This window comes from Cervus elaphus, chromosome 22 (genome assembly GCF_910594005.1).
Source record: "Cervus elaphus chromosome 22, mCerEla1.1, whole genome shotgun sequence".
Taxonomy (NCBI): Eukaryota; Metazoa; Chordata; class Mammalia; order Artiodactyla; family Cervidae; genus Cervus; species Cervus elaphus.
This window is the reverse complement of record NC_057836.1, coordinates 35,879,334-35,893,243: the sequence shown is the minus strand read 5'-3', so window position 1 is coordinate 35,893,243 and position 13,910 is coordinate 35,879,334. Positions and strand designations below refer to the sequence as shown.

General features: G+C 37.0%; 1 protein-coding gene across 3 annotated transcripts in view; it reads left to right on the top strand.

The window, feature by feature from the left end:
* Window positions 1-13,910, top strand: part of ITPR2 (inositol 1,4,5-trisphosphate receptor type 2) — a 563,379-nt gene that overhangs the window by 222,211 nt on the left and 327,258 nt on the right. For all 3 annotated transcript variants that reach the window (XM_043881798.1, XM_043881799.1, XM_043881800.1), the window contains 3 exons: window positions 1,898-1,955; window positions 3,656-3,821; window positions 4,797-4,970. In XM_043881798.1, coding sequence (XP_043737733.1) covers window positions 1,898-1,955; window positions 3,656-3,821; window positions 4,797-4,970 — 398 coding nt within the window. The remainder of the gene's footprint in view (window positions 1-1,897; window positions 1,956-3,655; window positions 3,822-4,796; window positions 4,971-13,910) is intronic.

The following is a 13,910-nucleotide window of genomic DNA, read 5'->3' as shown; positions in this document are numbered from 1 at the left end:
TGAAATGAAGGGGCTGAGACAGAAATTAAATAACGTGTCTAAAATGGCAGGGAGGATGTTTGCTGCTGCTAGTGCTCGGTCCTTTGAATGCAGTCTCTCTTGTTATCTTCACAACTCCACAAGTGTGAGTACTCTTTATTGTGCCAGTTTACTGATCAGAAGACCAAGGTTAGAGCGGTTAAGGTACTTGCTTAAAGTTATGAAGTAGTGGAAAAGGGATTCTCTCTGAGGTCTCTCCAACTGCAGGTCTGAATCTTTTAAGAATTATGCTGTTTTGGTGAAAATCCAAGGGGATTATTTTTTTGGCTTGATCACAGAGCATGTGAAATGCATCTATCAGGAAGAAAGGTATTTTGTAGGAGTTACCCAACTCAAGAATAAAGACATGGCATTCCCATAAAGGTCTGGATGTGGGTGTTGGTTTTACTGTGTATGTGTGTTTGTTGGTTCTTTATTACCTTGTACAGTTGTAAATTGGTACTGTTTTGCAGTTTTTCACATTTAAAGTGTATAAGAATGAAGCTACTCTCTCTGTGAGTATAGGAGCATAATGACATAAGAGCATAAAAATTATTGTAAAAATGTTGTGACTCTAGAAGGTACCTTATGAAACCTAAGAAATATTAAATCACCACTTTTTTTTTCTGGTTAGATCAGGCCAGCCATGACAAGCTGGAAACTATATCATATTGAAGATGGAATCTATATCATTGATGATTTAGCCAGTTCACAGAACTTTTTTGCTGGGGTGGGATTTATATACAGATATGAAGCTTCATTGAGAACTACAACCACTGTGATCACATCAGGAAGCCTCTTCTTCGTGCATCAGTCAGTTTGATGGAAAATCAGTGTAGTTAACGTGGATGCTAAGCCAAACGTCCTGCTCCCTGACTCATGGGTACCATCCAAGGCAGTGTGCTCTACACATGGAGTTCAGCTCTCCTGAGCTAGAAGTCTCCCAGGCACATTTGCAGCTGTGTTGTTTTTATGTTTCCCAGAAGTGTAGAACCCCAAGGGGCTATTTCCAGGAATGAGGAGGCAGAACCAGAAAGTCTTGCTGGCGTTTGCATTGACACTAGCATAACAATTATTGGCTCTCAGAAGCCAGACTTCTGGAAAAAGGAGCTCTGTCAGTAAAAGTGTGGGAGGGGAAGTCTAGGGGCATCCCCAGAAAACCAGTCTTCTTTGATTTATCTGACCTCTTAAATCGGTTGTATTTGTATGAGGTAGCTTTCTGGGAAGAATTTTTTCCCTTTTTATATCTTGCTCCTTTTTCTTTTCGTGCTTTGGAGATGAGAAATAAATTGTGTACCTGTCATAGACATCTTCAAAATGTTAGTGGTGGGGATGGGTGAGGAATCAAGACTGGTTCACATTAAAAAAAAAAAAAAGCACTCTGTCCCACAAGAAGAAGGTATGGAATTGCAAAAGTAAGCTTAGGTAAAAAGATCATATTGTTTGGAAGTACCATGTAATAACAAGTTTCCTTATGGGTATGTTGTGATTCTTTAAAAAATATTATCTTTCCATATCATTATCTGTTTAATTTATATGTATATACATAGGTATGTGTGTATGTAGTTTTATATATATATATATATATATATATATATATATATGCTTATATAGATGAAGAAACTTTGTAAATAGTTTATGTGATCTTTTCAATGTACCTTTGAGTATAATGATTTTTAAATGTAAACTTCAATTTAAAATATTGATGAATAAGAGACACTGTATTGTGACTTTTTAAAGTGTTAATTGACTTTTGGTGGCATAAAGAAATTAAGACAAAAATATTTTTAGGTATGCTACATTAATATAAATATTGGGACTCCTAATTATAAAAATATAAAGGATGGATTTTTTACCATTTTACCATTTATCTTTGCAGCTATTGTTCCTGATATAGATGAAATTGCAGCTCAGGCAGAAACTATGTTTGCTGGAAGGTATAGTAGCATTTATGTATCGTTATTTTATGAATAAGATTTTACTTAGAATTTTACAATACTTTATCATTCCCTGTATCTATTTAATTTTATATCCTTTATGGTTGCCAACATAATTCCTGCCAGAAATGAAGCTGCGAATTTACTATAGAAGAGAAAGCATAGCTTTTCTTTAGGTCAGTTTAAAAAAAAAAGACAGGAGAGATGAGATCAGTGTATTGAACTTTCCCCTGAATTCTTTGCTTTTCTTTCCTCAAATAATGACAGCACACGAATGCCCTTTAAGTCTCCTGGCAAAAATACCGCTGGATCTTGCAAAACACTGCTTCCCAAAATCTGAGAAATTTGAGGCAAGAAAGTAACTTCTTTCAATGTTATCATTAAGTATATATGTGAGAACTAATGCTCATCATCTGCCAATTGGAAATATCCATATGATTGAAGAAAATGAAATATCTCTGCATGGCTACCCTCCTTTGCTGTCAGGAGCCCTACTATTCATTGTTTTTAGGTTGTTTCTTTGGTTTCCCCAGAAATGAAACTAATAGTCAAAAAGAAAAGTAAAAACCTGTACGATGTCTGAGCTACAAATATTGAGTTTCTAGCATGAATTTTTATCACAGATTTGCCATATGTCCCTAACAGATTTCTGTACTAAGCCTTTTGTTGCATTTTCTTTGATTAGCAAGAAAGACAAGAAGACTCAGGGAAGCCCAGAAAGGATTTTTATGTCTAGTGAACTTTTGGTTTAGGTTTGTTTTTATATTGTTTTGCCAGTTTCTGCTGTTGTTATTGTTACTGTGTTTTCCTATTCAAGTTTTCATTATTCCTGAGGAGAGGATAAACCAGTGTATGATTTTCACTGAAATAAACGAACTTTTCATCCGGGTAATCTAGCCCAGAGTCCGAACACAGCAAACTCGCGGAGTTGCTCGGGCTCTGGCCTCGCCTGTGCGCGTGCGCGTGCGCATGCGCATGCTGCGCCTCACTGCCTCACCACCTGTCCTGAGGAGGTTTGGGGCCTGATGGGGGCGTTGGGGGGTGGTAAATTGGCCCTCAACGTGCATCCAGCTGATATGCCTTCTCAATAAACGCTTCTGGATTGATTCATTCTATCTTTTGTCTGTGTCTAGATTACCAGATCATTCCAGTTTGCCTGCTACTTGCCTATTGCAGTCACTGAGAGTCTCACATCTTAGGAACCCTCTCGGTCTCGGACAGACTGGGACTTTGGTCACCCCTCCTTTCATGGACAATCACAAGCATTTCTTTATGTTCCATTTCCTCTTTAGTTGTGCCTGCAAGCTAAGTCGCTTCAGTCGTGTCCGACTCTTTGTGACCCTATGGCTTGTAGCCCTCCAGGCTCCTCTGTCCATGGGATTCTCCAGGCAAGAATAATGGAGTGGGTTGCCATGCCCTTCTCCAGGGGATCTTCCCAAGCCAGGAATCAAACCCAGGTCTCTTATGTCTCCTGCATTGGCAGGCAGGTTCTTTATCACTAGCGCCACCCTGGGAAGCCTCCTTATTAGTAACATGAGGCCAAAGAAAGTAAAAAGGTTTTCCTTTGCAATTTCCAATTTTTTGTGGAGGGGTGATGGTGGAAATAGTGTTAAGTCTGAGAATGTATACACAATTTTAGCCACTTATGACTAGATTTTATGTAAATACAAGTTTTTTAAAATGATTTTTTGGTTTTACAGAAAGGAGAAAAATCCAGTTCAACTCGATGACGAAGGAGGCAGGACGTTTTTACGGGTCCTCATTCATCTGATCATGCATGACTACCCGCCTCTGCTATCAGGAGCCCTGCAGCTGCTGTTTAAGCACTTCAGCCAGAGAGCGGAAGTTTTACAGGCATTTAAACAGGTGAGATTGAGTAGCCTTCAGTGCTTCCACCCTCAGAGGCTCTGAAATGTTGTTTATAGCATCCAACCTGACTTAATGGTTGCAGAGTTAATGAGACTGCAGCTTTTCCTGGGGACACTTTCTATTTTTAAAGATAGATATGGCCTTGTCTGCAGCCAAGACATGATCTATTTTAGAAAGTGATTTTTCAGTTAATATCTTTAATGTGGATGATAGGCACTAAGATTTAGGAAGGCACTGGGGGATAATACCATATTAGGAATTTTGTTGCCCCTGCTGTTATTCTGACCCTAAATTTTACTGATCAGTTTGGGTACTACACCGAAATAAGTGTTTTGTGATTGAAAACTATATGAATCCAAAAGAGAGGAATTGTGATGGAGCTAATCTTTTTCTTTGTCATCTTTGAATGATACCAATTTTGAGACCATGAATGAAGACTATCTCTGGGCTTACTTGTATTTCACTAATAGTTCCTTAATAGAACATTGATCATCATTAGGAAATTTTACAGGAATATGTTAAAATGTGAAATAATTAAAAGTAATTATATAAATAGATAAAACTATTCATATATTCACATAATATATACAAATTAAGCTTTAGACTGTATGGGTGTTTTCTTCCACTTATTTTTATGTTTCTACCTCTTTCAAACATGGAGTCTCAGAAAAATTAACTTTATTGGTAAAATTAGAGTTAGGGTATCTTTTACTTTAAATTACTCTTTAACATTTTGAAAAGCATTGTTAGGGCTCACTTTTTTGTATGTATAATTCCTTATAATGTGAATATATTAAGTAGAATTTGCAGATACTTTCAGGTAAGTTTTCATGATTAATATACATGTAAAATATCCATAAATAGCCTAGAAATATTAAACTTCCACTGAGGGACACATATGTTAAAAGACTTGGGATTTTTGACATTAATAAAATTCCGTAAGTAAATCGAGGATTGAAATTCTGTTTCCAGGTGCAATTGCTGGTGTCTAATCAGGATGTGGATAACTACAAACAGATCAAGGCAGATCTAGACCAGCTTCGACTTACTGTAGAGAAATCCGAGTTATGGGTTGAGAAGAGCAGCAGCTATGAGAATGGAGAAATGGGTGAAAATCAAGTAAAAGGTGGTGAAGAGCCAATTGAGGTTTGTTTTCAAGATCTAAATTGAAATCATCCAAACGATATCTTTTAAACCAGCATAAAATTTCCGTTTGCTGAGTCGATAATCCACATAAACTTGTACTTTGGTTAATTCTTGTTAATTGTTCTCATTACACCATCTGCCTCCTTTTTCACTCTTTCTCCTTCCCACCCTCAATCTTATAATCCATGAATCAAGACAACAGGATGGAGTGAGGTGGAGAAAAAAGGAGTAGGTCGTAAGCCTAAACCTATGAAGAGAGGGGAATTTTCGTTTTAATGTTCATGGTGGCTTTTTTATTGCCAACCTATAAATCATTCTTTTCATTATTGAATATCCTTGTAAATAAGTAAAAATACCCAAATGAAAGGACAATGCCAACATGAAAATCCCCCAGATTTGTTTGATCTGAAAAATGGTAAAATGGTGTTCATAAGTCTTTTGTTATATTGGTTTTAGTTTTCACTGGGCTAATTTCATTGCTGTTTCTGCATTTTGCTAAATACTAAATAAACTATTAAATTTTTTAAAGCATTTTTTTTAGAAGATCAGTGTCAACACCATAACTGATAATATAATGAGTTTCTTAAGTACCTGTCCAGTATTTTATTTAGTTGTTATTTTTTTAAAAATTTATTTGGCCGTATTGAGTCTTTGGGAGTACCAGATCTTAGCCACTGGACCACAGGGAAGTCCTTATTTAGTTATTATTTTAATCTACAGGAATGTAAACTGTTTGAGGGGTTTACCTGCCCCGACTTTTCTGTTTGTTGGAATACCCAAAGTATTTTGTAGTATCGGGTATTGAGTAGGAGGTAATTAGTGGAAATGGGAAATAATTAAAGTCAAGATGCTGAAAAATTCCAAAGGGAAGTTCAGTGGTGGGTAACTACTTTCTACTTGTCTCAGGACTAATCACCACTGATCTGCACAATCCTTTTGACTGGAATTCTTCAGAAACTTTTCTGTGATTTTATGATATAAGTTGGCTCAATGGTAAAGGATCTGCCTGTCAGTGCAGGAGACGCAGGAGACATGGGTTCAATTTGTGGGTCAGGAAGATCCCTTGGAGGTGGAAATGGCAACCCAGTCCAGTATTGTTGCCTGGAGAATTCCCATGGACAGAGGAGCCTAGTGGGCAATAGTCTATGGCATCGCGAAGAGTCAGACACGACTTAGCAATTAAGTACACACATGCATATGATATGTCAGTGGCATGTAGAATTTCTACAGCTTTTTTTTTTTTGGTTGAAATGGAGTTATTCCATAGCGTGTTTAAGATATAAGAGAAAATTCAACATTTACTTAGTATTTGCTATATACCAACTCTTACAGCAGACACTGTCATGCAAGGTATATTTTTTAAAAATGTTACAGTAAACTTTGGAGATGGTTATAAAGATCACATTTCCGAATCAGCTGAATTAACGGAAATTCAGAAAACCCAAGGATTTTCTCACTATCAAGCAGCTCTATGTGATTTTAACTCAGGTCTTTTTAATGATAAGCTCCAGGCTCTTTAATGTAAAATTGCACTTTCTGATACAATATTTAAAGTTATTAAGAGATGTATTATGCTTTCATGAAGTTAGAATACCTCTTCCTTTTACAAATACATATTTTGTAAATATTCTAGAGGATAAATGTAATTTCTTCCCCTTTCAGAACTTTTCATTATTTTATTTTAATAGAGAAGAACACTAAACCTTAGGGAAAATGCATTATGCTTTTTGTAAAAGTTTGCCCAGAAAATCACTTAAGAGTAGAAGTGAGATGTTCCATGAGGGATGCCAGTCACTAGTCTACAGTTTAAGTTCCCAGTCATGAGGGAAAGAGGAGAAAGAACCTGTCTTAAGTGTATATCCACAACATCCTCATAGCAGTTTAATAAAAGTTTGTATTGATGTGAGAAAGAAGATGAATAAGTCCTCTGATAATAGTCATTTTATTAAAAATAAAACTGCATTACACATGGGCTATAAAACTTTTTCTAGGGACTTCAGATGAATATAAATCAATAAAGTTGAAATATACTTATTTATTTGTTGAGGTCAGGATTTATCAGTTCAGCACATGTTAATAATTTTAGGTCCTTAAAGCAGGAAGTGATTTAATACAAGGAATTAAATTTTAGGAATGTCTGGAGGAAAACAGTTTTAGAGGCTGCCTCTGGACTATAGATTTCAAGGTCAAACAATCATAGCCACGATTCAGAGGCCAAGAATCTGCATTGGCTGCCATATAAATACTGCAGCCGCCAGCACTGACCTATACCTTAGACACGTATGGACCTCTCAGATCTGTTGGGATTTTCTTTTCACCCCGCACAGCCTCAGGAAGATGGATGGGCCTTGAATGGATAGGGCATTCAGAGGATAGGTTTTAGTGTCAGACACCCTAGAATTTGCCACTCACTATATGTGTGACTTTGAGCAACTGATTTGAATTCTTTCAGTTTTGTTTTCATTGTCCATTCAGTGAACTTAATAATGGTACTTAGCTCATAGTGTTCCCGTGAAGGTTAAATGAGTGAACTCTGCATATGGTGTGTCAGTTGATATGACTTCAATGGGAAAATATAGACAATATGGTGACATATTAGTTACCAAGTCAAGAAGTCAAGACTCCAGCTTTAGTTAATTTATTGTCTCAGTGCAATCATGATGGACCAGTGGCCTTACACTGAGACTGATCTTCCTCATGGTTGCATCAGGATATCCTCATCCTAGTATCACAACACCCCAAGAAAGAATGTCTGTGCTTTTCTGGGTCTTCTGCTCAACAGCAAGTAAACCTTTCCCAGGTTCCCCTCAGTAGATTCTATCTCATGTCTCCTTGGCTGAAGCAGGACTACATGTTTACATCTAAACCAAGGGACTGTGAGTTTAGACTAAATAAAAGATGCTCCACAGGCTAGAATATTCTCCGCTGAGTTATATGGGGGAAGGATAAACAAAATCAGAATCTGCTTGTAGGGCTTCCCAGGTGTTCAGTGGTTAAGGCTCCATGCCATCAATGTGGGGGGCCTGAGTTCAATCCCTGATCAGGGAACTAGATCCCACATGTTGCAACTAAGAGTTTACATGCTGCAGCTAAAGCCTGAATTATTCAACTAAAGATCCTGCATGCTGCAACTAACACCCGGTACAACCAAATAAATAAATAAATATTTTAAAAAATCTGCTGGCAAGGGAGAAGGAAGTAAGGATGTAGGTTAGCAACCAGCAGTGTCTGCCAAAAATCTGTAGCCAGTGAATGCTTGTTATAATTGTTGTTGGTTTTTATGCGCAACATATTGTGCTGTTTGTTATGATGCACATGGAATTATGAAATCTTAAAAGATACTTGTAGGTTTATCAAATCCATTTCCTATATAGTACTTGTTCTGTCTCTAAATAGCTCACCAAAGTGAGATATTTCTTAAAACAAAACAAACTTCTGTGATGGGAAATCCAACACCTCCTGAGGTAGAACAGTCCGTTGAAATTAGTGTATAGCTTGAGAAGTAGAATATTACCAATAAGAAGTCCCCATGGTCCATCCCTGTATTCCAGAGGAAACCATTTTCATGAGTTTATGTTAATAATTTCCTTAGTTATCATAGTGGTTTTACTATGTGTATCTGTATTTCTAAAACATTTAACAGATGAAAAGAATTTCATTTAGTCTTTTTTTAGGTTAATTTTTATTGGAGTCCAGTTGCTTTATAATGTAGTTTCTACTGTACAGCAAGATAAACCAGCCGCACATGTACATACATTCCCTCCTTTTTGGGCTTCCTTCCTACTCAGGTAACCACAGTGCATTGAGTAGAGTTCTTTGTGCTGGACAGTCTGTTCTTATTAGTTGTCCGTTTTATACGTAGTACCAATAGTGTATGTGCGTCAATCCGATCTCCCAGTTCCTCCCATCTCCTTGCTTTCCTCCTCGGGTGTTCTCTATGTCTGTGTCTATTTCTGCTTTGCCAGTAGGACCATCTATACCATTTTTTCCTCTGATAGCTCAGATGGTAAAGAAACTGCTTGCAGTGTAGGATACAGAGTTCGATCCCTGGGTTGGGAAGATCCCCTAGAGAAGGAAATGGCAACCCACTCCAGTATTCTTGCCTGGAGAATTCCATGGACAGAGGAGCCTGGTGGGCTACAGTTCATGGGATCGCAAAGAGTCGGACACGACTGAGTGACTAACACACTCACGCACACAAACATATCATCTTTTTTAGATTCCACATAAATATATATATATATATATATATATATATATATATATATATATAATATTTGTTTATCTCTTTCTGACATTTCACTTTGTATGACACTCTCTTGGCCCATCCACGTCTCTACAGATGACCCAATTCATTCATTTTTATGACTGAGTAATATTTCATTGTATTAAACTCTTAGAGTAAAACTTAGGCAGAACACTCCTCGACATAAATCTCAGCAAGATCTTTTTTGACCAACCTCCTCGAGTAATGAAAATAAAAACCAAAATAAACAAATGGGAACTAATTAAAAGCTTTTCCACAACAAAGGAGACCATAAACAAAATAAAAAGACAGTCATCAGAATGGGAGAAAATATTTGCAAATGAAGCAACTGACAGGATTAATCTCTAAAATATATAAGCAGTTCATGAAGCTCAATGTCAAAAAAACAAACAACCTAATCAAAAAATGAGCAGAAGACCTAAATAGTTATTTAGTCTGTTTTAGGTATGTTTTTGTTCTCTGTCTTTGCTGTTGTGTAGCAGTGACTTATTTTATTTTCTCTAATATACATTATTACATTTTATGCAGATGTTTATCTAGTAAACTCTTGATGGACATTTTCATTCTTTACAGTTCTAGTGTCTTGAAAGGCAATTTGCTACCAAAAGGAGCTTTAAAAACTTTGAAATGTCACCTGATGCACATGTTTAAGAGACCCTTCAAGATATATATTTAGGTGTAAACATCTGGTATGGTTACCAAATAATGTCGGTTGCTTTCCAAAGACCAAATGATACTCTCAGGGTATGTAAGAATTTCTGTAATTCCCCATCATGAAGTCTAAGCTGGTTTTCTTGCTTTTCCATTTTTGATAATTGGATGTGTTTGGTATATTATCCCTGTGTGATTTTCATTTTGCTGGATCTTTATGAAGTTGAGCATGTTTTTATATGTTTATTGGACATTTCACTTCCTCTTCCAGTTTAGATTAAGCTAAATTCTGTGTGGGCAGGTAGTTAGATCCTACCAATTCATGTGTACCTACTACTGAGTTTAAAAATATTTTTTATATCAAGTCATGGTGATGCTCTAAGTTTAAACTTGAGTACTATCTTTTCATCTGTTATTTCTCGTTTACTTGTTTTAGTGTGTTGGTAAGATTTTCTGGTACAGTGTTGAGCAGATGTGATGATAATGGCATTTTTGTTTTGCTTCTGATTTTAAAGGGAATAATTTTAATATTTAACTATTGAACATGATGTTTATTATACTTTTATCAATTGAGGAAATGCTCTCCTGTTTTTCATTTGCTAATTTTTATCATGAATGGTTATGATTTTAATTAGATGCAGTGTATGCATCTATCAAGATGATGATGTTTTCTTTAACTTTCATCTGCTAATTTTAATAACATGAATCATCAATAGACTTCTGTAGTAACCTTGTATTCTAGAATAAGTATGTCTTGATGATAGTTTATGCCGTGCTACATCTAGCTTCCGAGGATTTTGTTTACCATTTTACATCTGTATTATCAGAGAGGTTGGTCTCCAGTCTTCCTTTCTTGTACTGTTCCTGTCAGTTGTTGGTATCAAGGTTAGACTAGTTCCATAATGAAGTGAGTTACAGAATCTTACCCTTTTTTGGGGTAAGATTGGAATTATCCCTTCTGTCAGTGCTTGGTAGAACTTGTCTAAATCTGCATTGGCCTTGGATTTAGTTTGGGTAAATTTTAACTAGTAATTAATATTGTAAAGGTTATAAATTCATTAAACTTTTCTCATGTGGGTCAACTTGTATATTATTCTAGCTGTATACTTTAGTTTTCAAATTTATTCATCTTTCATTGTCTTTTAAAATTTCTGTTATATCTGTAGCTTCATACCCCTTTTTCATTCCCTTCTTTTTCCCTTTAGATTTCACGCTTTGGGTTGTACAATTTTGTGAGTTTTGACAAATGTATGATGTCAGGTACAATCTCACCAGAGCTGTACATATTTTATTCATCTTTTTAATGAATTAATTTTTGACTTGTTAAGCTCCTGGGCTTGTTTGCTATTTTATTATATTTATCCTATTATATAGCCTTTTATGTTGACATACTTTGCAGACTTAAAAAAAATGAATGGTATAATTCCTAAGGAGCTGCAGCCCACAGATTTTGACAAATGGTATTCCACAGGATGGGAAAAGGTCAGTTTTCATTCTGATATCAAAGAAGAGCAATGCTAAAGAATGTTCAAATTACCCTGGAACTGCACTTATTTCACTTGCTAGGAAGACTGTGCTCGAAATCCCTCAAGCTAGGCTTCAGCAGTACATGAACCAAGAACATCCAGATGTACAAGCTGGGTTTAGAAAAGGCAGAGGAACCAAATTGCCAATATTTCACTGGATCATGGAGAAAGAAAGGGAGTTCCTGAAAAACATCTACTTCTGCTTCATTGAGTACTCTCAAGCCTGTGACTATGTGGATCACAATAAACTGTGGAAAATTCTTGAAGAGACGAGGTATCCAACCACCTTACCTGTCTCCTGAGAAACCTGTTTGTGGGTCAAAACTGGATGTGAAACAATGGACTGGTTCAAAACAGGGAAAGGAGTGAGACAAGGCTGTATATTGTCACCCTGCTTATTTAACTTACATGCAGAGTACATCATGAGAAATGGCTGTGTTGGATGAATCACAAGCTGGAATCAAGATTGCTGGGAGCAATGTCAACAACCTCAGATATGCAGATGATACCACTCTAATGGCAGAAAGTGAAGAGGAACTAAAGAGCCTCTTGATGAGAGTGAAAGAAGAGAGTAAAATAACTGGCTTGATGCTCAACATTAAAAAAACTTAAAATCATGGCATCTGGTCCCATCAATTCATGGCAAATGGAAGGGGGAAAAGTGGAAGCAGTGATAGATTTTATTTTCTTGGACTCCAAAATCCCTATGGACAGTGACTGCAGCCATGAAATTAAAAGATTCTTGCTCCTTGGAAGAAAAGCTATGACCAACCTAGACAGTGTATTCCAAAGCAGGGACATCACTTTGCTGACAAAGGTCCATATAGTCAAAGCTATGTTTTTTCCAGTAGTCATGTACAGATGTGAGAGTTGGCAACTAAAGAAGGCTGAGTTCCAAGAAATTGATGCTTTTGAACTGTGGTGTTGAAGAAGACTCTTGAGAGTCCCTTGGATTGCAAGGAGATCAAACCAGTCAATCCTAAAGGAAATCAACCTTGAATATTCTTTGGAAGGACTGTTGCAGAAGCTGAAGCTCTAATACTTTGGCTGCCTGATGCAAAGAGCTGACTCACTGGAAATGACCCTGATGCTGGGAAAGAATGAAGGCAGCAGGAGAAGGAGGCAACAGAGGATGGGGTGGTTAGATAGTATCACTGACTCAATGCACATGAATCTGAGCAAATTCCGGGAGACAGTGGAGGACAGAAGAGCCTGGTGTGCGCTAGTCCATGGAGTCAAAGAGTTGAACATGACTTAGTGACTGAACAGCAACAATTTTTATTATTGTTCAATGTTAGATATTAAAATTTTTCGTTATGATTTCTTCTTTGGCCCAGAATAGTTACTTGGAAATGAATTTTTAAATTGCCAAGTATACTTGCAAAATTTACACTTCTTTGGCTATTGAATCCTGAATTAACTCACAACAAGAGAATGTGGTTATTATGATACCAGTTCTCCCAAGATTTGTTGGGACTGCTTTATGGTCTGTTATATCTTCAGGTTTTAGAACTATCTTCTTATGCTCGAGTAGAACGTGAATGGGTATAGGAGTCCTTATATGTGACTAGCAAATCAAGCTTATTGTATTTAAATCATCCATCTACTCACTAATACTTTTGTTTTCTCTCTTTTTTCATGGTCACAATTTTATTTATGAAGTTCATTTGTTCAGCTTTTTAAAAATTAATTTTTATTGGAATATAGTTGGTTTACAATGCTCAATTAGTTTCTACTCTGCAACAAAATGAATCAGCCACACATATACACATACCCCCTCCCTTGTGGACTTCTTTTCCATTCAGGCCACCACAGTGCATTAAGTAGAGTTCTCTGCTATATAGTATGTTCTCGTTAGTTAGGCTCTGCCGACAAAGATCTGTTTGGTCGAGGCTATGGTCTTCCCAGTGGTCATGTGCAGTTGTGAGAGTTGGACCATAGAGAAGATGGAGCCCTGAAGAATTGATGCCTTTGAACTGTGGTGCTGGAGGGGGACTCTTGAGAGTCCCTTGGACAGCAAGGAGATAAGACCAGTCAATCTAAAGGGAAATCAACCCTGAATACTCGTTGGAGGGACTGATGCTGAAGTTGAAACTCCAGTATTTTGGTCATCTGATAAGAATGGCTAGCTCATTGGAAAAGTCCCTGGTGCTGGGAAAGGTTGAGGGCAGAAGGAGAAGAGGGCATCAGATGATGAGAGGGCTGGATGGCATCATCAATGCAGTAGACATGAACTTGGGCAAACTTTGGGAGATGATGAAGGACAGAGAGGCCTGGCGTGCTGAAGAGTTGGGCAAGACTGGGCGACTGAACAACAGCATTAGTTATGTATTTTATCCATAGTATCAATAGTGTATATGTGTCAATCCCAATCTCCCAGTTCCTCCCATATTCCCACCAACTAGGTATCCATATATTTGTTCACTATGTCTTTGTTTTCTTGATGTATCTATGATTGAGAGAGATTTGCTTACATTTCTCACTATAGTGGTAAAC